The sequence below is a fragment of the Pelobates fuscus genome, chromosome 8 (genome assembly GCF_036172605.1).
Source record: "Pelobates fuscus isolate aPelFus1 chromosome 8, aPelFus1.pri, whole genome shotgun sequence".
NCBI lineage: Eukaryota > Metazoa > Chordata > Amphibia > Anura > Pelobatidae > Pelobates > Pelobates fuscus.
Window position 1 is genome coordinate 34,278,447 of NC_086324.1, and position 25,986 is coordinate 34,304,432.

Below are 25,986 nucleotides of genomic sequence, written 5' to 3' on the forward strand. Positions count from 1 at the left end.
GTGCACTGGCAGAGTACACGCTGTTGGCCTGACACACAGATGCTTGCAGACAACTAACTGCTATTCAATCTATAACAGTGAAAAAGTTTTTTTGTTTTTTTTAAATGCACGCTATTGCGACACCAGATATGAGTGGTGGCACTGGGCAAGTGAGCACAGTGTCCACTGTGAGCCTGACACACAGACGCTTGCAGACAACTAACTGCTATTCAATCTATGACAGTGAAAAAAAAGTTTGTGGGTTTTTAAATGCACGCTATTGTGCCACCAGATATGAGTGGCACTGTGCACACTGGCAGAGTACACGCTGTTGGCCTGACACACAGATGCTTGCAGACAACTAACTGCTAATTAATCTATCACAGTGAAAAATTTATTTTTGTTTTTAAATGCAAGCTATTGTGACACCAGATATTTGTGAGTGGTGGCACTGGGCAAGTGGGCACAGTATCCACTGTGAGCCTGACAAAGAAGCTGGCAGGCAGGCAGGCAACTGCAATTAGATTACACAAAAAAAAAAAAAGCAGACTGATGTTCTAGCCATAAAAAGGGCTTTTTGGGGTGCTGTCCTTACAGCAGAGATCAGATGAGTCATTCAGGACTGTAGTGGACACTGAATACACTAGCCTAGCTATACATTTCCCTATCAAATGAGCAGCAGCTACACTTTCCCTCCTCTATCTAAGAATGCAGCTTCAGAATTAATCTAAAATGGATGCTGCACAGGAGGTGGGAGGGTGTGGAAGGGAGGGTATGCTGCTGATTGGCTGGAATGTGTCTGCTGACTGTGAGGCACAGGGTCAAAGTTTAGTCAATGATGATGAATAGGGGGCGGATCGAACCGCGCATGTGTTCGCCCGCCGTGGCGAACGCGAACACGCTATGTTCGCCAGGAACTATTCGCCAGCGAACAGTTCGGTGCATCACTACTGATGATTAATTAATCAAGGGCACTTGATTAGCAGCACCTGTCTGCTACTTAGCCTCTTAATTCCTATGGTAGCAGTAAGGGTGCTTTTCACACATGGTTTCTCCATTTTGGCTTTATTTTTGTTAAATAAATCATGACAAGGTGTAATGTGTTGTTGTTCATCTGAGCTTGAATTTAACTAATATTAGGACCTGCTACGGAACTGATGATTGCCATTATCAGGGCCAGATTAAGAGCCCAGTGGGCCTGGTGCTGGCAATTATGAGGGGCCTAGGTACAGAATCTTATCGACCAAAAACACAAAAACAGTCATACCTCTCAAGGGTTATGTATCTAGTGGAGATGTTGCCGGAGGTAAACTAACAGGATGCAGCTGTAAGAAAACTCAGACTCTCTTAAAATATGCTAAGCTTTCTCTAATTCATGCTTTCATCTTTCAAGTAAATCCATATCCCCTAACATCAGTGTCCAGTGAAGGAGGAAGTCAATGGGTGGTGTAAAAAGGTGGGCCACTGACGTGGAACATGTAACCCAAACTCCCGAAAGGGACGAACATGCCAAAAAAGGAGGCATATCTGCCCAAAGTTGGAAGGCTGCCTGGCATGAATGCATGTCAGGCTGCCTACCAATCATGCATGCTGGCCAACAGCATCCTGAGCTTGGCATAAATGCTTCTAATGATGCGCTCGATCAATGCTTTATAAAAACTGTCAAAAGTTAGGCCAAAATATCAAACCGTAAAAAAAATCCATGACAGAAATATATTTGCTTCTCTAATGTGTGCTTAACTTTGAAATATATATTTGAGTTCCTGACAATTCTAATTCAATTTATAGAATAACATTGTCAGCCTATTATCAATAATTATCCCATAATTCTTCTAGTTTCTCCTTATATGATTCATAAAGCACAAACCTATTAGGAGCATAAACTGCAAGTATAAGTTTATTTTGGTTGGATTGGAGCAATTTGGGTTTAAAATTTCATTAAATGCAATTCATTTAGTTTAATTGTAATGGGATGTCCCCCAGGAACACTAGAGAAAATAGTTTTAAATTGATAATTCTGAATATTATTGAATGGCAAGCAGTGTGCCAACTTAGACTGAATACCCATTAAGGGTCATTGCCAACACTCAACCGTGAGTCCTTATATTGGGGTAATTACCCTGATAGAAGGTCCGGTTGCGTGAGGAAGTCTCTGTTTCTGTAGCAGCAGTCTGGTGGATAAATTATAAATTTTGCTGTCTAGCCAACTAGTTCCAGGCTTTATCTATCTGTTTGGATACTAACCTGTGACACAAACACTATAAAAAATCTATATTTTATAATTCACAAGAAGATTTTTTTTATTTTTTTTACGGACTGATTTGGTTTAAAAGTATTAAAAATAGTTAAAAAACAGTTATGTATTATTTACAAGTAGTATAACACAGATTATTATGAAATGTTTAAAAAATTTAAATTGACTGATTTATTTTATTTACAGTCCATTTTAATGGAACTTAATGTATTCTCTAGAATAATTTCTGTTACTTCCTACGGTACTTAGTGACATGAAATTGCAATGTAATGAGCTTTTAAAGCACAAGGTGCTAGGTTTAAACATAAATTCACTCACATCTCACTCTCTTTGAGTAAATGATACACGTCACTCACATAATGGTAGGAAGCATTATAGATCAATAAAAAAACCATTAAGCATTTAAGGACTAGCTTTAGGAATTGCAATATTACACTTCTGTACATCTCTCTTTATTAGTGATTTCCCATTTTTGTTAGCATAAACATCATAAACTGACAAATGCTTCCACCACTCAACATACCGTATATAGGCAACATGCTTTAAGCACAATGGTAATATTTGCACTGGGCAGGAGCATTTCTAGGGTCTATAAATACCCCCATCAACAGTCAAAGATGGGAACAAGCAGGTAGGTACAGACACAGCCATACAACAACACACACACACACACACATATATATGCATACAAAGCAAACATACACAGACATGCACAGGCAGGTACAGAAAGATTGACAGGCACATAAAGGCACAGACAGTGACAGACAGGTACACATAGAGAGAGGCACAGGCAGACACAGAGAGATACAGACATGCAGATACAAAGACAAGGACACACGTACAGAAACAAGAAGGCAGTGACAGTCACACACAGTCACCGACAGACACAGACAGGCACACACAAACACAGACAAATATGCATACATGCACACCATTAAAAAAGTATACTGGCTCCATTCCCAGTACTTTTGAGCTTTTATTCAAATATTGGTTGGGAGGAAGGCAAGAGGCTGGACAGTTAAAATAACACTTTAGGCACCCAGACTACTTCATCTCATTGAAATGGTCCGGGTGCAGTATCCCTGTCCCATTTCGTCCTGCAATGAAAAGCATTGCAGTTTTATAGAAACTGCGATGTTTACATTGCAGCACTAAGAGAGACACTAGTGACGCTTCTGAGTTTTTACCGGACTTTAAGTCTCCTAATTGATGATTGACGTCCTCATGCTCTGCATAGGGACAGCCTAATGGGTCATTCGCCACGCACATGCATTATCCCCCCATAGGACGGGGTTGGAGGAGCATCAAGGGACATAGGTGATGGAATAGGGTAAGTAAACAAATGTTTTTTTTAACCCTTTATCTACTGGAGCCAGGCCGTGAGGAGGGGTGGGGGGCACAAGAAGGTGCTATAGTGATAGGAATACAACTATGGTATCCCTTTAAGGGTTTCAGGTCTTGTGGCTGCAACACGATACCAGTATAGAATGCAGTACAGAAGGAGAGCAGGCAGTGTGCTACCAGCCTCACACTCCATAATGCAGCTACCTTGTGAGGGTGGCCACTCCTCCCTCTACTGCTGTCAGACTGCTCTATGCTTTGTGTTCTTGGCTGGTCTACACTCTTCTTGTCTTCCAAGTGAGTCTCTGCTGGGAGCAGAAGCAGCACAGTAATAGAGAAACACAGGGAACTTGACCAAAATTCTCTCTTAAGTAAGTAACCCTGCGAGTGTCATATTCCCTCTACCACTGTCCTGCTATACGGCTCCCAGATGGCTCCTACACATGGATTTATGATTACTTGAAACATCATAAACGCTAATCTCATTGTATTGGTTATCATGTTAGGAGGTGGTTGTGGTACCTGCAGTCTGTATATGCTTGGTTTAACGCCTTTGCTACGAAAGGTGTAACTACACCTCCGGGAGCACCATGAGGTGTCAACAGCCATCCTAAAACTATGATGGTCAGCTGATGCTCTCAACCATTAAATTAATTCTGGATAGAATTCTGCAGCTCTTCAAAGAGAGCCACAAGAAGCCTCATGGCCCAACGGTTCCCTCGTAATGGGGCAAACCGCTTAGGATTGGTTTGCCCTCTTACCTGGGTCCCCGCTGGGCTGTGAGGCTTCTTGTGACTCTCTTTGAAGAGCTGCAGAATTCTATTCAGAATCCAGTTAATGGCTGAGAGCATCAGCTGAGCATCATAGTTTTAGGATAGCTGATGACACCTCATGGTGCTCCCGGAGGTGTAGTTACAGAAGATAAGAGAAGGATTATCATTTTAATATAATCAAATGAATGTGGTGATTGGTAAACTATTAAACCTGTATCACGTGGGACAATGCAGATATGTCTGCATGTGTATATATCCAGAAGTAGTCTATATCCCTGTGTATACCATAAACAGCAAGTTGTGTCGATGTTACAACCAATTTGCAGAATTAAGGCTTTTATAACAAAGTGTTAAAAAATAGGCTTGGATGAACTGAATATTATTGCTGCCACATCTATTATCTTGCAGTTTAGATATTAATAATTCTATATACGGTACATAAAACATGTTTTTTTTTTCATATCTTTCATTCAAATACATTTATTTTCCAGTATCATATGTTTCTGAAAAATTGCCATGCAAAACTCTGTACACTAAATTAAAAGGATATATGTATGATGTATCTTGTACATATTATTAGTACAGCCCAAGTTCTAAGACTATGTTGATAAAGGGCTGGATTCTCTTATCATAGTTAGGGTTTACTCTGAATAGTAATTGTCCCATTTACCTCAATGGAGGAATTGCTATTCAGTAAGAAAATTCAACCCATAATGTGAATTCTTGTAGATATGTTCTGTTTGAAAGTAAAGTTATGCTATCACAATGTTCTCCTTCTGTTCAGCAATAAAAGGTCAATTAGATGCATACTGCACATTCAATATTAAAAGGAATAAAAACAACCCATCTAGTGATTCGTTTCAAAATATAATTTTTGGTTACATAGTTCAGTTATTAACCCTATATCGCAAATAATATTATTTGTTGACACTACAATCAGGACCCTGACCACTTTATTTCAACATGGAATGTTTTGCTTAATTAACGTTGGTGGTTGGATACAACTCAACTGTACTTGCGTGAGTAGGACATTCTATTTTAGAATTGATTTATTAAACACAGGTATTTTCATAGACAGTCATTGACCTTTTAAGGGGTCAACATATACAGGAATAATCCTTAGAATTTATTTCCAATTCTACTACTCAAGTAAATGGTGCAATGTTTGCTTTTTTTTTATATAGTTACGTGTTAATATGCATACATATGCAGATTTTAAGGATGGAGTCAATTGGACAAGTTCTGACTAAATCAAAACCTAAAATTTGAGCTATATGCTTGTTCAACCATAATTTACCTCCTTCATTCTACATGAATGGGCTTTCATTTCCCATTACATATTTATACATGAACTATAACTTAAAGATACACTATAGTCATTAGAACAACTACAGCTTATTGAATTTGTTCTAGTAAGTATAATCATTCCCTTCAGGCTTTTTGCTGTAAACACTATCTTTTCCGAGAAATGCAGTGTTTACATTACAGCCTAGTGATAACTCCACTGGCCACTCAGATGGCTACTAGAGGTGCTCCCTGGTGCAGTGCTGTACAGTGAGCAGCACTGCAATTCAGTGTCTCCACTGAACTTTCCTCATAGAGATGCATTGATTCAATTCATCTCTATGAGGAGATGCTGATTGGTCAGGGCTGTGTTTGACTAGTGCTGGCTCTGTCCCTGATCTGCCTCCTTGACAGCCACAGCCAATCCTATAGGGAAACATTGTGATTGGCTCAGACCACCACTTTTGATGATTTCATCAGACAGGAGGCAGACAGGGGCAGAGCCAGCAGCGGCAGGCTCAAATACGATTTTTACTATAATTAGGAAGGCAAGAAGGGGTCAGGGTGGGCTAAATGGTAGTTTAACACTATAGGGTCAGGAATACATGTTTGAGTTCCTGATCCTATAGTGTTCCTTTAATATGAATACAATCTATAAAGTGTTAGAAAATAAGACATTTTGTTATAGTGCAAGTTCTTCATGGCATTGTACATTGTAAATGTCAAAATACTGTTAGCTTTTAATGTAATAAAATACACATATTTGTATGCTTTGATATTGCCCGAGTGCATCGATGCCCCCATGTGCAGGTTTTATGGGGTTTTTGAAAGTTACAGGGTGAAATATAGGGCTTTTTCCTTTTCAGTTTTTACACATTGAAATTTGACAGATTGGTTTGCTGGGCCTACATTCCCTTTAACACAGTAATAAAAATTAAGGAATAAAAATCAATCATACCATTTGCAAAAGTAGAGAACCCAGGGAATTCAAAATGGGGTATGTCCAGACTTTTTTAGTAGCCACTTAGTCACAAACTGTAGCCACAAAAGTTTTTTTTTTCATTTTTTACAAATAAATTACCCTTTCACCAATTATATCATTAGCATTATACATTTTACTGCTCTAAAACACTCGTATTTGGGTTCAGCGATGTCTTACGAGTACAACAGTACCCCCAATGCCCAGCTTTTATGTTTTTTTGGAAAGTTACAGGGTCAGGTATAAGGCTTGTCACACACAAGCAAACTACGAGAGAAGTTGTTGCAATTAGATCACTCAGAGTACTGTATTACAGTCCTACAATGCAGGTAGTATACAATTCCAGAACGCTCGCAGTTGCATGCTAGAAAAAGCGAGATGTCCTCAGATGGGCCAAAAAGCAAACATCATCTTATGTAACATTTAGTGATATATTCATAAAATGCAGAGTTGTAATGGCCTCGGAATTGACTTTCAAAACTTCCTAACATAATATCCATGTTGAAGTAGAAAACATCAACAGGGTTATTTACAAAAGTGAGCATCCATGGTGAATTTGGAGTAAATTTCTAATTTAATCCCAGATTATCTAATTGGAAATCATAGCTGACTGAGAGAATGTTTCCAGTTTGGTTAATTTGACCTTAAATCTAAAATTCACTTTGAATTCACCTTAAATTCCCATTTTAGTGAATAACTCAGATAGTCACCAAAAAGTACACTTTTTTCCAATTCTCTAAACTTTTATCAAATCACGGTTAATAGCTCTTGAAAACTATGCTTTACTCACTAACATCATTAGTCCAAGAGACTTTAATTTATATCTTACCTGAAACAGGTACCTTGTCATCCACACATTTGTAGATGACAGGTCCACTTTACAGCAGCAAGTTTGCAAAAAGAATGGAGACCATATGAAGTAGGCCGTAGAATGGAAAAATAATCTTATCTTGCCATTACTTCTACAGATCAATCTACAATCTGTCTGCAGTGTTTTAGAAGCTCAGTCTTTTAATATGTGTCATTTTTAGATGCAGTAATCTGAATGGTGATGGATTTTTATCAGTTTTCTTTCTAGCATAAGCTCAATCAAACTGTGCCAAATTAAATGCAAATATAATTTTGTTAGGTGTGACATGCCCTTCGCTATCAAGGAAAATGTTATTACAATGTTTGGAGCCTTCTGTCTCTGTCTTCTCTTAGGCATTCGGTTGCTATTATGTGAATTACATATATAAATATGGGGAGATAACAATATTGTTTCAAGCAAACATCTGTTTTGTTATTCCAGAAGAAAACGAGTCAATCGATCACTTATAACTGATATTAGACAGCAATTACGCAAAAAGACTTTGAGAAAAAAATGCAAATTTTTGTGAAAAACAGATAAAATTGGAATTCAGCTGAGTTGGAAAAAATATTAATTTGAGCTTCTTTAGTCCCAAATAAATTAAAACAAAAGAGTTGGCTTAAAAATGACCAATGCAAAGTCCACTACTTGAAATCACAAAATTACTCTTGACAGTTGCACCCTTAAAGGGACACTTTTTGTAGTGATTACTTTGCTAGGACATTTTCATTGCACTCAAACCTTTTACAATTATCTCATATTCTCTATTATATTCTAAAATGTTTGGTGTCATAGCTCAGTACATTGACCACTAACGTAATTTGAAAAGCTTTGATATCTCATTTGGTCATCCATATATTTGTTCATCATGTGCACACGTTGTAGATTAGGAATAAAATAAACCAAATAAGAAGCATTTAATTTTTTTTATTTTTTTTTTATTTTTACGACTTCTTAGCATCATAATTACCCCAGTAAATTTCTCTGGTCAGGGTGCAGATAGACTCCCTTTAAAAATGAATTCAACAATAATTTTGTAACGCAGTATGTTATACAATCAACACCCAAAGAGTCCAGTGAACATCACACACTACATAAAACATAAATATAACAAATATATGATATTGCAATATGCTATGCAAACAACAGGGGGAGCGCTATGGATCAGTGAACTTTGGTCATTCGGCAGTAACATTCATGAAGCATTGTATTTTGCAATATATCTGCAATCAACAGGTGGAGCTCTAATGATCAGCAGTTTGAAAATGATGCTCTGTTAATATATATATATATATAATGGAAAATTTATTCATACTTACCGTAATTTTCTTTTCCTGGTTATATGCCATGGCAGCACAACATTGGGTAGCTCCTCCCTATCCCCATTGGACAGGAATAATAATTAAGCCGTATAAGTACCACCTCCTGCCCCTCCTTCCCCAGTCACGTGTTCCAGCAATATCCCCGGGCGGGACCCTTGTGCTGCCATGGCATATAACCAGGAAAAGAAAATTACGGTAAGTATGAATAAATTTTCCATTTTCCTGGCCATATCCATGGCAGCACAACATTGGGTAATACCCAAGCAATAAAACCAGGGAGGGAAAGAGACACAGACTCAAAAAATTTCATAAATGCAAAGTGTATTAACACCACAACAAGTGACAGACACAGAGATCAGGAATTAGATACAGACAGGACTGATTTAGCAAATTGATCAGACAACCCTGCTCTAACATCAATCTGGTAGTTCCTAATGAAAGTGTTAGAGGAAGACCATGTAGCCGCCTTACAGATGAGTTCAGGGGAGACATTAGCAGCGGCTGCCCAGGAAGATGAGAGAGCCCTAGTGGAATGGGCTTTAAGACCCACAGGGACCGGATATCCGGCGGACTGATAAGCCAGAATGATAGCCGCTACTATCCATCGGCTAATGGCAGATTTGGGAGCTTGAGAGCCCTTTCTACAGCCGCTATGAAGAACGAAGAGACTGTCAGAAGAACGCCAATCAGAAGTCCTATCGATATACATCCGGAGGCATCTCACTAGATCCAGAGAGGACAGGTCAGCAGAATTCCCCATTCCATGGGCGTCCGACCTCAGAGACGGAAGAACAATATCCTCGTTGATGTGGAAGGAGGAAGTGACTTTGGGTCGAAACACTGGAACAGTACGGAGGACCACTCTGTCCTTGTGGAAGATAGTAAAAGGCTCTTTGATGGACAGAGCACTGAGCTCAGAAACTCTCCTGCCAGAGGCTAAGGCCACCAGCAAGGCAGTCTTAATAGAAAGAACCTGTAGGGAAACTGAATCAAACGGTTCAAAAGGTTTCAACTTCATGGCATCCAGAACCAGGGGGAGACTCCAGGAAGGGACAAACGGTTTAATAGGAGGTTTCATGTGAAGGACACCCTTGATGAATCTGATGATATCCGAGTCCAGAGCCCATCTATGACTGGTCAGGGCGGACAAGGCTGAAATGTGTACCTTGAGAGTGTTATAGCTCAGTCCTTTCTCAAGGCCTGATTGCAAGAAATCCAAAATATGGGAGGAGGAGGGATTCTGGACATCCACATTACTGCGAAGGGCCCAGTTGGAGAAAACTTCCCATACTCTATAATAAGTGGCCGAAGTGGAATGCTTACGAGCCCTCAGCATAGTATCAATCACGGTCTGGGAGAACCCTCTATTCAACAGCCGGTTCCTTTCAGTTTCCAAGCCATAAGGTTGAGAGAGACAGGGTCTGGATGAATGACAGGACCCTGGAACAGAAGATCCGCAACTTTGGGGAGTGGGAGAGGAGGTTCCACCGAAAGACTCAGAAGCAGAGGAAACCAAGGTCTCCGAGGCCAATAAGGCGCAATCAGGATGAGAGACACCCGCTCTGATCTCAGCTTCCTCAGGAGTGGTAGGATTAGAGGAAACGGGGGGAACGCATAGCCCAATGAGAACCTCCAGGGGCTTGATAAGGCATCTCTTCCCAATGCCAGGTGGTCCTCTTCCTTTGTGAAGAAAAGGGCTACCTTGCTGTTGGCCCGAGAGGCTAGAAGGTCCACTTGAGGCAGACCCCACTTGTCCACAATCATGCGGAACACCCTGTGAGCCAGGCACCATTCCCCCGGATCTATTCTGGATCTGCTGAGGAAATCTGCCAGTTGATTCCGTTTCCCTGGGAGATGAATGGCTACAATGCCCGCCAGGTTTCTCTGAACCCACCACATCAGGTGATTCATCAGTACCATCATCTTGCAGCTCCTGGTACCCCCTTGGTGATTGACATAGGACACTACGGTGGAGTTGTCCGTCCTTATCTTCACCCATTGACCCTTGAGCTGGGACGAGAAGTGCTTCAAAGCTTTGAGGACAGCCAGAAGTTCCAGCAGATTGGAATGAACCTTGCTTGTCTCGAAATTCCATTCTTCCTGCGCAAAGTGGTGGAGATAATGAGCGCCCCAACCCCACTGGCTGGCGTCCGTTGTCACGGTCCTCCATGCGATATCCCCTAATGGAAAGCCGTTGGCTAGGTGCTTTCTGTTCAGCCACCAGATCAGAGAATGGCGTACCTTCAGGGGAAGCTTGATGGGCTGGAACAGGTTCCCGGATAGGAAACGATTCAGGAAGTTGGCCTGGAATGGTCTCATCCTCCACTGAGCCCATCTCGTCAGACCTATTGTGGAGGACATAGAACCAAGGAGGCTCATCACCGCCTTTGCAGGGGCAACCGGGGAATTCAGCATTCTTCTCAATAACTTTCTGAGTTTCAGAATTCTCCCTGATGAGAGCTGGACAGTACCCTTTAGGGTGTCGAAATGGGCACCTAAGTAAACCATAGATTGAGTCGGGTGGAGGTGGCTTTTCTTGGCGTTGATCTTCCAGCCGTGGGCTTGCAGAAACTGAATGCTGGTGATAGCTTGGGATGTCACAGAATCCACGTCGTTTCCCAAGATTAAAACGTCGTCCAGATAATGGTAAATGGCAATGTTTTGCTTTCTGAGTTCCGCGATGAGAACAACCAGGACCTTTGTAAACGTCCTCGGGGCAGTGCTCAGTCCAAAGGGGAGGGCCCTGAACTGGAAATGACCTTCCTCTACAGCAAACCTCAGGAACTTCTGATGGATTCGGGCAATGGGTATGTGAAAGTATGCGTCTAGTAGATCTATAGACAGCATCCATTGGTTGGGTGACACAACCTTTATTATAGACTGCAGAGATTCCATCTTGAATCTGCGAACGTGCAGATGCTTGTTCAGCCTGTGCAGATCCAGAATGGGTCTCCAACCCCCTGAGGATTTCCTTGTCAAGAAGATGTGAGAGTAGAATCCCTGAGTTCTTTCGCCTGCCGGTACTTGGACGATGACCTTCTCCTTCTGCAAGGAATGGACGAAATTTCGTAGAGCCATGCATTTCTCCCTGTCCCCTGGCCATTTCGTGAGGTGAAAGGATCGGTTGGGAGGATGCTTGAAGAATTCTAGCAGGTAACCTCTCCGAATAATATCCAGCACCCAAACGTCGCTTGTAGAGATGGTCCATCTCGAAAGATAATGGAGAAGACAAGCCCCGACACCTTCGGTTTTGGGCCGTACGTAGTCATAGATTCTTCTGGTCCTTAGAGGAAGACGACCCACGAGACCTGCCTCCTCTGTACCCAGAAGGGGCACCTCTCCTCGGTTGGAATCGGGAGTATTCCCTACCCGGCTTGTAGGACCTACTGTCACGAAAGGAATGGTACTCTTTCCGGGCGCGAAAGGATCCTTTATACTTCCTCTCTTGGGGTAAAAAGGCTTTATTCCCTTCAGCCGCCCTCTTGATGCACTCATCCAAATTCTTGCCGAATAACATGTTTCCGTGAAATGGGAGAGAACACAAACTATTCTTGGAGGAAGCGTCGGCCGCCCAAGACCTGAGCCAGAGCGCCCGCCTGGAGGAAACCGAGAAGGACATATTTCTAGCAAGGTTTCTCACCAGATCCACTGCGGCCTCCGAAGAGAAATCAATCGCTAGACGCATATCCTTCAGGGCATCAACAATAGAGGAACGGCTCCTGCCCCTCTTGATGTCCCCTTCCAGCTCCTGCAGCCAAACCTTCATAGCTCTTGAAACAGACGTGAGAGCAACGGCAGGGTGGAGACTCGTGCCTGAGGCTACATAGGACTTAGACAGGCAGTATTCCATCTTACGATCCATTGGATCCCTGAAGGAGCCTGCATCATCCACTGGCAGGGTAGTGCGCTTGGCTAGCCTAACCACCGCAGCATCCACCTTGGGTGGAAAATCCCATGTTTCAGCATCTTTGGGATCAAACGGATATAATCTGGAGAATTTCCCTTTAGCAGAGGATCTCCTATCGGACCTGGACCATTCTTCTTTAATAAGGTCACTAATAGTGGTATGCACAGGGAAAGCCGCTCTTTTCTTTCTAAGATCTGAGAAATAGCGGTTAGATGTAGAGGGTTCCTCCTCCGAGGGCTCTTTCAAAGTAAGGGTTTCTCTGACCCGAGCAATCAAATGATCCACCTCCGCAGGTATCAGGAAGTCAGGATCAGGCAAAGCATCCTCCTCCGAGGAAAAAGCCAAGTCTCTCAGCGAAGCCGTGTCCATGAACTCATCCTCCGAGTTATCAGGAGACCAATCTGACGGCTCAGAATATCTAGGTCGCTTGTGGGTCTTACCAACCTCTTTGATGCCCCGGGCAACTGCATGCTTGATAAGCTGCTTAAAGTCAGGTGTTAACTGAGAAGGTCCTGCGGCTGCTGAGAGACAATTCGAACAGAGACGTTTCCCTTCTATGGCTCTGTTATCACAGGATACACACAGCGTCCTTTTGGGCGACTTCCCTTTGGACGATCCTGAAGTCTTTGTACTTTTATCACTGAAATACACCAAACGTGAATATTAGTACCTTACCACTCTTTTAGATATCAGAGTATCAATAAATTCCAAAATTGGATGGCTTACCTATATCGCTTAGATTGTGACCTACTATGATGAGAAGATTCTGATTCTCTAGATCCTGAGCGCGAATCCATCTATAAATAATAGATGAAACAGCGAAACTATAACCCAGAAGAAAAACTACAGGAAACCAACAAAGAGAAAGGAAAAGAACTTACTTTAGAAGAAAAAGACGAAGAATCAACAATCCACAGAACTTAATGGTGCCAGAAACTCTCCAGGAAGCAGAAAATACAAATTAGACAAAAAAGGAGGCCTGGCGCTTTAAGAAGGCGTCTGACGTCATCGCGCATGCGCAGATGACCGAAAAGACGCGCGAAACGGCCAGATTCGCGCGCGAATTCCGCGCATGCGTCCCAGAGTCCCCAGAACCGCGCAGGCGCCCAGGAGACCCATACACGCCGCGCAAGCGACGCCTACACGCCGCGCGGGCGCTACACGCCGCGTGGGCGCACAGGAGACGCCTACACACCGCGCGGGCGCACAGGAGGTTCCCGAGAGCCATGCAGGGAGACCCCAGAACGCTTAACGAAAAAACTACTTTCCAAAAGAAAGGAAAACCAACAGGTAAACTAAAATAATATTACCTTGAGCCTGGTGGGAGGATACCAACCCGGAAACCAGTCGTAATCCATGTACCTTTCCATGTCATCACTGGAAAAATGGAAAGAAAAAACCCCCGGTCACTAAAGGGGTTTTCTCCAGGGGGACACCTTTGCGCAGGGCCGTATACTGGAGACTTCCCAGGGGAGAGAGGGTGAACTCCCCAAGGGCCAGAGGAACTAATCCTCAGGTAAGCCATAAAAGAAAAAATTTTAGCAGTCTGAAAAGACCGACATGTCCTAGGGATAGGACAGGAAAAAAAGACTGGGGAAGGAGGGGCAGGAGGTGGTACTTATACGGCTTAATTATTATTCCTGTCCAATGGGGATAGGGAGGAGCTACCCAATGTTGTGCTGCCATGGATATGGCCAGGAAATATATATATATATATATATATATATATACAATTTATGAGATAGATGACATTGAAATAAGATTTACAAAAAAAGGAGAGCAATAGAGCTTTATAGATACTCAGATATGAAGTGAAAAACACATATTCAGAGAAAGATCAACTCTATGTAACCAATCACCATTTCCACTGAAATTAAATCACAATATGTTTTAAGAAAATGTAAAAATGTTATTTCATACTTACGATTTTCAACCTTGATAGGGAGGATATGGCTACGTTTCTCCAAAGAAGAAGGACTTCCAGTTTTCGTCACATACTCGAAATTCATAATAAACATCATAGCTACTCCTTCTTGGTTTTTGACTGGTATAATATGGGTACTGCAAATAAATGTAGATCCTGAAAATTAAAAAGAATGCTATTAGAATTAACATTAAATAAATGTCCGATTTACGCATACATTGTATCTGTACTTACTGCAGCAACAAATCCATTACCACCCAATCCAATTGCCTTGTTAGCTGAAACAGAAGTCCATGAAACTCATCAAAAAGTGTCTTGACATGGCTCAAAATTCCAAATGCTACACTACTAGCTAGGCGTTAAAAATTACGCTCCACTGCAAGCCTTGAGGGCCTACATTCACCGGGGTTTAATTTGTTCTCACCAGGGATACATTTCCACTCGCTAATAGCTGATGGGAGAGTGGAAATTGTGATCCCATCTTACAGGGTTACGTAACTGGCTAGGAGTTACAATTACTTTGTTCTGAATTATTCTCACAACTCAGAATACAATTACACCCAAAATTCTAAAACCAAAAGTGTCCCTCTCCAGTCATATAATATTCTATAAATACTAGGCTAAAGAAAAAGAATATATACTCCTGTAACATTTGTCAGTATAAAATAACTCACAAAGAATTACCACACATATTAGGAAAAGACTGCTACAAAACACTGAACTTAACAAAATAACGATAAAACAATCAGTCCACCCATTCAATAAAACAGTGCTATTTAAGTTTTTCTGTTGTGCCTTCAAACCATTGCATGAAACAGTGATACCATGGCACTTGCTGTGGTTTCCTTGGAAACAAACAAAATTACTTTAGTAAACAGAAAATAAGCAATTTAGGACTGTTCCATTGCTACTAAAAATAGATGTGCTGTAGGATAGGCAGCGCAGACTGATTAAATAAACACTATAGCTTTCTCAATCTGGAAACAGCAGTCTTTAGGCTAATGAATAATGTTTCGTAAAGTAGGCTTGGCAGATAAGAAATGTTTCAACAGAACATACAGAAATGATATGGGTTTTTTTTATGCACAGATCAGCACTTTTAATGTTTTCTTTTATTTGCTGTGATTCTTTAGCTTCCAAAACAACCTCATAAATAATGTATACTCTAGAAAAGCATGTATATGTGCTACTTAAGGGCATTGCTACTGGAAAATAAGATTATCGGGACAAACATATTAATATATCCTTTCGTAAACATGATTCTTTTTTCTGTTCAGAAAGCACAATGTCTTATTGTGTTTGCCACTGGTGTCTTTGTGTCTGAAACTGCCATAATGCCCTCTACGGGGAACTAGGACGAAGTGCTTAGAGGCAATTATTCATTTTTTGTAACCATTTTGTGGAGTAAATGATATGAGGTAGTTGAATTAGCTCAAATTGGTTCATGATGAGGGGACCAAGAACAGAATAAATATTACTTCATGAACTTGAAACCTTTTTTTGGGCCATGGCAATATATTCTACAGCATTTTTACTGCAGGATGTGACATCAGAGGTCAGATCACACAGACAGGAAGTAAAGCCTGCAGTGTAAGACAAGCTAGGATACAGCCTAGCGAATAATGAATAAAGGTTGTTGATAAAAGCTGGTAAAGTTGTAAAATGATATTGACAAACAACACAAAACCCTTTTCATGGCTGTATCAAGCACAAACAGGTCAGCATAATCAACAATGAAGAAAGCCCTCAACTGCAAGCACAAATAAGCAACATATTCCAATTCTTTTAACATCCAAGCACCTGTCTTCACTGCAAATTTTTCATCAATCTTACATGGTCTTACATGTCAGTGATCATGTCAGAATACGGACTGCACAACCTAACAATCAACTTAGCTAAGGCTGGCTGATTGATTGCAATATCTATAAGAGGAACCCGTCTGAAATGGAGTACCATACAAATAAAAATAAAAAAAGTAATTTTCTCCTAATTCTAAGTGCTGATTAATAAACTGGGGGAATCGTGGAAGGGGTTTAATTAAGTAGGGGGGCAGATGTGGGATATATTTTAAACACATCTGTGCTAGATATAGCTTCTAGAGCTCCAATGTTGACAATTCATAATGTTCTAAATAGAAAACAAGCGGAACGCATTATGCATGATCTATGGATATTATATAGACAAAAATAATGGCTGAGCAAAATATGTTAAGTGATGATATTGACTATTAGAGCAAGTGGAAACAAAAGATAAAAATGAAAGGAAGTGAAAACCAAACAAAATGGAACGGTAAAAGGAACTAAGCTCGTTAACCAAAGAGTAAGAAGACCAGCTGCTAGTATGCACACAACAAGGTAATTTACTAAACACTGAATTGTAGTAAATTGTAACCTAAACTGCAAAATTTAGGTTGAAGTAGCCGAGCTGTGCCTATACCCAAAAAAAACAAAAAACAAGTCCTGCGCTCAAACTCCCACCACTTTTGGGTGGCAGCAACGACCATAGTACACATCAGCCCAATACATACAGTAAAAACCAAAGAAAAAAGTTACCTGCACTCTCTCCCAAATCCCTATGTATATTTAAACAAATGGAGGTTATTTAGTTACTCCAATGGCCACTGGAGGGAATGCCCGCCTGCCAACGTCAAAGCAAACCTTTCAGGTGGGCCTATAAGCAACTTAAAGAATTTGTCCAAATTGGGTATATTTAACTTCATTTTGCAATTCAAATTAGAGTTTGCTATGATTCTGAATATACAGTATAATATACAAGAACTACTGAACGAATTAGAATACTCATTACCGAAATAAATTAAACTACAATGGAAAGTAGCTACTCTTACTAAATATACACAAAAATAAATCACACCCAAGAGGTGTGAGGCTTTTTAAAATGCCCACCTCAGATACTGACAATGATCCATTCATAAAAGATGGTTTAAACATCAAGAAGTATACAAGCAAAAAGCGCCAAGTAACAACTCATGCCTTTTAGTGACACTCAAGAATTCTATGATTCCTCACATAAAATTAAAAGAAATATAGAAAAAACAGAGAAAGATACAAAAAAGATCAAAATAAATAAATACAATAGGGACAAATATGATTATTCACATGAACATATAACAACAAAAAAACAAATATGCACAACAATGGAAGATACAACCTCACAAAGAATCAACACCAACAATACAGACATAAAAAGGGGGTATTCACAATTTAAGTCAAATACATACAGACATAGACTCAGATCAAATCATGATATAACTTACATGAGTAAATCACGTTATCACCAAACGAAGGAACCCCAGACACATACACAAAAACCCCAAGAATCACAGATAGAGCCATAAAAAGAAACGCTGGCACGCTTATAAATCAACATAAGGATTTACTCACTAAGAACACTACGTACCCTTTCATTCAAACAAAAAAAGTTGAAACCACAAAACACAGATCTAACTCCAGAGATAAAGATGTTTCACTGGTAGTAATGTCAAAAATACAGAGTGCTACACATAGATACATATCTCCTAAATGAAAGAACAAATATGAGAATGAAAAATATACATGGGAAAAGGTACACACAAAAACACATAGAAACTATAAAAACAGAAGATCGAGATCACCCACAGATATACTGAGAAAAAACAGATACCATACGCTTTAATTCTCAAAACAACTAGACAAGACTTTTTTTTTAGAGATACCCATAAACTAAGAATGACACAGCAATCATATACTTTTTACCCCCATAGTGGGTCGCAAAAGATCCCTAGAGGAAGAAGAGCAGGTAGAAGATACAATTATAAAAAAAGTAAGACCAGAAAGATTTTAAATCACTTAGGAGACGAAAACAATGGTATTTTTAATCTATCAAAGTTCTAACTTCATTATAAAGTAACGTCCTAAGAAAAGGCCTAATATTCGCACCTACCAAAACTTTCAACAGCTTCCAAGCGTTCATAGATGCAAACAAATTTGTTAGGAGCGCTACACTTTTCAAACAAAAAAAGTAACATTTACAGATCAAGAAAAATAAGTGAATGATAAAAGCACTTATAAAAATAGTACCCTTAAAAACAAATCTACATTGTATCCCTCCTATTGTAAATCAGGAGCTTTAGACATCTTGGAAAAAAGGTCACAAGATAACTATACAAATTAGAAGAGAAATCCAAATATGATAAATATAACCTAAGCAAAAAATAAAGAAATGCTCTTATTTATTTATAAAATATTTTACCAGGAAAGATACATTGAGATTTCTCTCTTTTCAATTATGTCCTGGGTGTCCTGGGAAGTTCTTAAAGAACTTAAAAATAATGAATCCATCATAATTAAACCAGCTGATAAGGGTTGTGGCCTGGTCATACTATCAAAATAAATGTCTGAAACAGAAGCCCATAAACAACTGAACGATTTGAGCACATATATAAAACTCAAAAAAGACCCCACTGCAGATATAAAAATACTACTGACCAAACTTTTAGATAAAGGAAAACTGAACAGAATTTTATATACACAAGAGTTCAAAAATATAATAAAAACACACAACACCCCAGAATACCCATCTGCTATTTCCTCCCTAAAATTCACAAAGATCTACATAACCCTCCGGTAGACCTATAATTTCCGGTATAGGGTCTATTCTATCGAATCTTTCATATTACATTGCCATAATGTTACAACCATTTGTGAAACAAACAAAATCATACCTTAAAGATACTATAGATCTTCTCAACAAACTAAATACATTGACTTGGAAAGACAACTATATTCTAATTACATGTGTCGTCAAATCACTAGATACAATTATTCCTCATGAGAAAGGCACTTTTTGCAGTAAGGACTATTTTGGAAAACATAAAGACCTGCACCCCACCCAAATGGGCTTTATTATAGAAGGAATAGATTTAATTTTGAAAAATAACTACTTCTGGTTCTCTTTTTACCTTCAAACAAACAGCCATGGGCACCAGATTCGCACCCAGCTATGCCAGCCTATTCATGGCAGAGTGAGAAGACAGATGCGTATGGGTGGGACAGATGCGTATGGCTGGGTTGCAAATCTTGTTTGCTATTTTAGGTATAAAGATGACCTCCTATTTATTTGGGAGGGAACAATGGCCGATGCTGAAGATTATTATTTTAGATTATCTAAATATGAACAACAAAGGTATTATTTTAACTGCAAATTTTAACACTCAGCTAGTAACTTTTTTTAGATGTAGACATATATGCAGAAAACAACTTTCTCCAATTGAAAACGCACTTTAAAAAGTTGCACACAAATAATTTTGTTAACAAAGATAGCTGCCATAATCCTGACTGGCTAAATGGTATCCCCAAAAGCCAACTTCTGAGACTGCACAGGAATTTCTCTAAAAAACTACCTACTATACACAAGCCCATGACATGAAACAGAAATTCATACAAAAAGGTTACGATTCCACCAATGTAGACAATTTGATAGTACAAATAGGCAATACAGACAAAAACAATTATTGAAAAAAAGTGAGGACATATCAAAAAGAAAACAAATGTACTCTTCCATTAATAATCGACCACAACAATAAAAACAGGCAGGTTAAACAAATAGTAAACAAAAATTGGCATCTACTAAAAGAAGATAATCTTCTAAAGACAATCATACCAGACAGACCCAACGTCATATTTAGAAGTGCTCCTAATCTAAAATCTCAATCTAAAAGTAATTTTACAGTTGTGCACAAAAAACATACACAAAGGTTTTTTCAAATGCAATACTTGCATAGCTTGCAAAAGAACACAGAAAACAGAGAAACATATACCAAACTTTTTGTCAAACAATACAAAAAAATCTTGCAGTTTAAAATACATTTTTACATGTAAAAGTAAATCCGTTATATACCTATTGGAATGTCCTTGTGGACTCCAATATGTAGGGAGAACAACAAGACAACTCAAAATTAGAATAGCAGAACACTGCCGAAACGTCGAAAAAGGTTATAAAAACCACTCAGTCTCTGCTCACTTCATCCAACATAACCAAGATCCTGGCCAATTAAAATTTATGGGCATTGTCAAATTTATACAACATTGGAGAAGAGGCGATGCCTTTAAAAACTTCGAAATGTAATGGGTACATCGTCGTGATACTTTACATTCGAAAGGTCTAAATATAGAATTCGACTTAATACATTTTTTTATAAAATCTGCATGCATTTTGAGTTCTGATTCTCCACCCATATGCATGGTTCACGTTAGATCTATAAATATACACTTTAATGATAACTGTACATTTTCAAGAAAAAAAAAACGGAATGGTGTTACTTGGAGCAATTGAAAAGACACTAATAAGTCCTTTCTATACAGTAGCTGTATGTTTATAAACACCCAGAATACATTTAGTATTGACTAACAGTAGCTCCATAATTATGTACACACCGCTTATATTATCGCACACATTCCGTCTTTTACTCATACAAATATCTATTCACTGAAATGATTCCAAACTATGAGTCCAAATAATCTTTCTCTTTTATTGCAAAATATAAGTACTAAACCCAGCTCTTTTCCAATAGTTATGATTCCCCCTTTTTTTCGGTACAATTGCACATATAACAATGAACTATTGCCCTTAACCAAAATCTAATCACCTTCTATCCAGGAACCAGAACCCACGTCATCTAACCACCCCCCACCGGAAACTGGTGTATGAACACCGGAACTTGCTAATTGCCACCCGGGAATATATAAACAGCTGTCCTCCAACAGAACACCATCAAACATTTGATAAAGCTTCAGGCAAAACGCGTCAAGTGAAGACTACTTTTACCCACAGTGTGTTTTTATACTGTTATTTACTTGTATTTATATAGTTGTTGTTTCCAGTTATTTTTATAATAAAGTAGTAAATTTTTTTACATACTTACCTGTGGAGTATATCCTTCATAGAGCACTCATCATCCTTCCGGTTCCTCCACATATCCATAGATGGGGATTGTTCCACCTTACTCTCTTTACACCAGAGCTGGACCTTATTTTGGGTTAAGCAAGTAGGATACTTTCCTCCAATATATCAATTATCTGTATATGCCATACCACTGGATTTTCTCCTGTGCTTCTTTTACATGACACCAATCCAAGCCTTAGAGACCCTCCACTTATATCCATAGACAGGGATTATTCCATCCAGGCCTTTTTATTAGAGCTGAGACAGCTAAAAAGTGTGAGTGTAAAATTTGCCCAACTATACTGCTTTTAATATCATCAACTGTACTGCACCATTATTTGTCTCTTGTCTTACATTTATAGATTTACATACTAGCAAAGCGTCTGTACCCTATGTATATCTATTTTAAGTGCTGATCTCCTTCTACACTTTGTTATACAGAATAACCCCATAAGAGTTAAGACAGCAGGAAAGACTGGTAGTATAAGAAATGTTCCATTATATTGATCTGGATTATGTGCACGGCATAAAAATGCACATGATGTATATGGTGCCTGAGATCCAATCAGTAATTCCCAATATGGCCACAACACTTTGCTGAAAATGAAATATTGCTAGAAAATAAACTCAGTCCACCGTTTAGATGTAAGTTCAATGACAGTCAGTTGTGACTATTAAAAATCTATTCACCAACCTACTTGTTCTAGTGCAGACAAAGTAAATCTCAAAATGTGAAAAAAATGCACAATAATTTAACTATTATTTCTGTTTTAGAAATGAAAAATCGATTATTCACCAACCTACTTATTCTATTGCAGACAAAGTAAATCTCAAAATATGAAAAAATGCACAATAATTTAACTATTATTTCTGTTTTAGAAATGAAAAATCTATTATTGACCAACCTACTTGTTCTATTGCAAAGTAAATCTCAAAAAATGAAAAAAATGCACAATAATTTAACTATTATTTCTGTTTTAGAAAACCTTAAATCACACTTCTTTAAGTAATATGACATTTTAAAAACTACATATATGATTAAATATAAAAAAAAACATTTTTTTTCTTTTGTAATGGAAAATGCTTTCTCCGAGAGAAGAAGCAATTTAGCTGAGGTTTAAATAATTTATTGTAGCTATAAAAATTACTCTTGTACAAAGATGGTTAAAGCACTTTGCTCTATTTAAAGATGCCTGTTCTAGATCTTTGTAATCACTATTTAAATAGCCTTTACGTTCTTTGTTATAAGATATTTTACCCAATTTAAATACCAAGTTTAGATCAGAATTAAATAGAAAATACACATTAATTAAAAAAAAAACACTGTTGTGAATTAGTAAGTATATATGTACAAAAAAGTAGCAATTGCATAGACATAATTACAATTTTGCTTTCATTCACCCTTTATATAAATATTGGGGGATACAAAGTTCTAGATTTTGCTTCTCGTTTAGACAATATTTAACATGTTATCAAAAAGCAGAAATTGCATTTTGTTACAATAGTGCCAAAAATAAATAAATACAATTGGTAATTTGCCCTGTTAGAGAGTATTTGTAAGAAAGCTATAGGCATTTTTTTTTGGAAAACAGCTTCCTAAAAATGCCAGGAGAATGATGTATAGTGTAGTTTACAGGACATGGTGAATAGTCACTTCAGCCTGCAAGGAAGCTCTAAAGTATGCTCTGTGCTCAATGCAATTGTCACTTTTTGGTGTTACAACAAAGTATGACTGCACAGGTTTCTGTACTGAGTGTGGGAGAGTGTAGCAGAATTAATTTATGGTGTCTTTGCAGAGGTGCCCTGACTGACAAACCTCTATGCTGGGTGTACACAAACATGTTCTGGAAATTAAATGGGACTTTATTGACTAAACATTATTTAGTGATAAAGATAGAGAGAGAATATAAAATGTATTATGAAACTCCTCATCATATACCATAATACTGAACATCTCAAGAAAGGATAATTTTCCTTTAATATGGGCTTCACCATTACACAGCATATATTTTATATTACATGTTTTTATGGTTAGGGTTCCTTTAGTGTGATATTCATATCCATGTCTGTCCTGGATTGGTGAATGTTACACTTCTGGACACCGTCTGCTGATTGCAGCTGACATAAGTAATTTAGCTCCTCTCCCCATTGAGATGTGCCCACTGAGGAGCTGGATAGACTGTTGACGGATGCTTATAGGTTATACTCTTGGGAACACTATTCAAACCAGTTTCTGTATTTGTCACAAACTATAACCTGATATTAAGCAATAAAGTGGGTAGTTACAAAATATTTACAGATTTTGTTAAATTATAAAAAAAAAAATTGTAATCAATTGTAACACAGTTGAGGTTGTAGGACTGTTGATAATAATGCACATACAAGAACATTCTTTTTATTTCTCATTATGATTATAATTCTAAATAATTAAAAAAAACTATAATTCCAAAGATACATATGGATGTGGGGGCATTCATGTGTGACTTGTTCAAAACACATGTGTGAGTCAGACTTTTGTAAGTTCAGTAACTGGGAACTTTTACACAAATTATTACTAAATAAATTGTAACACAAAAAGTGTGGTTTATTTGTTAACTTGTATCCACTTACAAATAACACAACAATGTGTGGGACAAACAGCTCAGATGCTAAAAACAACATAAGGGAACACAGAAAGTCTATTTTAAAGTGATTGTGTAATAAAAAAATAAATAAACATAATCTAATCTGCTCCTTATTGGGTCTAAATCTCTTTTTATTTTTTTTCTGAGCGCTCTAGTTTTATAAAATACATGAACGAAAGTAGGTACTTTTCCTCATGTAGAGCAGTCAATTTGACTGCAGTAGACAATGGGTGGAGCTTAAACCAAGGTTCTCTTTCATCTGATAATTAAATTACCAAGAAGTTACTTGTGTAATCAATCCCACAAAAGGGAAAACTGCAGACATTATGGGCAGAGGAAAACAAAATGGCTGCACCTAGGGGTTGAGGTCCGGCACAAGGGAGACATGATAACAAATAAAAAGAAAGGCAAATGGCAAATAAGGAATCATTAAGTAACAAGGGGCGTAAGGAAAACAAAACAAAACAAATTTTACAGTTTTAATATAGTATTGTAAGAAAAAACTGACATACATTTTGTAATTGTAACAGGGCCAATTTGAAATATGTTAAAACACAGTATATATAAAGAAAAGTCCTGAAAGAAAGAGACAGACACGTGTTTTGACTTTTTAATAATTTGAAGACCAAAATTATCTTTTATCTATAAACTAATATTTTACTAGACGTTTCTTTGATGTCAGATGGTTTATTTAGTGTAATACTTTCTTTTATGCTCTATATCCTTTTTGCTTTGGTTTTATGTCAGGTTTATTAAGTATCATTTATTAGAACATAAAGAAATGATAAAACATTGAAACTACTAAATAACTATAAATGACAAGAAAATAAGCTAGTTGCCAAAGGCAGCCAGCTTGAGAGTGTGTCTGGGGAATCCTGAAAGGGGGTAACCCTTACATACGTATAAGAAGAAAAGGAGAGAAGAGACAGGAGAATCCAAAGGGTAATGGAGTGGCTCCACACCCTTATAAAGGATAGACCTATCAAGGAGACCCCGTCCTGGTGTAATGCTAAAACTTAACTTTTAATAATAGCAAAGAGCAATGTAAACACAAAAAAATAATATATAAAATTAAAACAAAAAATGGAAAATAGGAGTGCTACCACAAAAGAATATATATAGATGTGTGGATATCAACCGTGAAAAATATATATACACAGTCCACTATAACCACCTATATATACATATATTATATAGAGATCTATTAGTGGGGGGGGGGGGGGGGGGGGGGACAGCCTGGGTAGTCCTATGAGATACTGAAAAAAGTTTCTAGGCTGTAAGCCTAGAGGAAACAGAGTATCTAGTGCAAATGGCAACAAAGTTGCATTAATAACAGTTGCACATAGAAAAAAAGTTTAACTGGAAGAACCCAAAACTGCTAACCAGCTTGCCCAGAATCCTAAAGTCAGATCCTGCGGCTAAAAAGCCTGGAGGTGACCGAGTGTCTGGTGCAAAAGGCAGCAGAGATTCACTAATAGCTTAGTGGATATGAGGCAAAGTAACTTAATATATTAGCGACAAAAATCCCCTCCTAGCTAGTGGATATGAGGCAAAGTTACTCTGCAAGCACCAGATCTCGGCTAAAACCCTCGCCCAGTTAAATAAATGTAGCGACAAAGAATCCCCTCCTACATAAACCACCAGAGACACTGAGCTAAATAAGGCGGCTAGACTAACTAAGATCTCAAAGTGTGGAGCAACAACTAACTAGACTACCTTCGGCTAAAACCCTCGCCCAGTTAAATAAATGTAGCGACAAAGAATCCCCTCCTACATAAACCACCAGAGACACTGAGCTAAATAAGGCGGC

The 25,986-nt window shown here is 38.5% G+C and overlaps 1 protein-coding gene across 2 annotated transcripts in view; it reads right to left on the reverse strand.

The window, feature by feature from the left end:
• Nucleotides 1–25,986, reverse strand: part of KCNH7 (potassium voltage-gated channel subfamily H member 7) — a 294,904-nt gene that overhangs the window by 128,980 nt on the left and 139,938 nt on the right. For both annotated transcript variants that reach the window (XM_063428623.1, XM_063428624.1), the window contains exon 3: nt 14,610–14,769. In XM_063428623.1, coding sequence (XP_063284693.1) covers nt 14,610–14,769 — 160 coding nt within the window. The remainder of the gene's footprint in view (nt 1–14,609; nt 14,770–25,986) is intronic.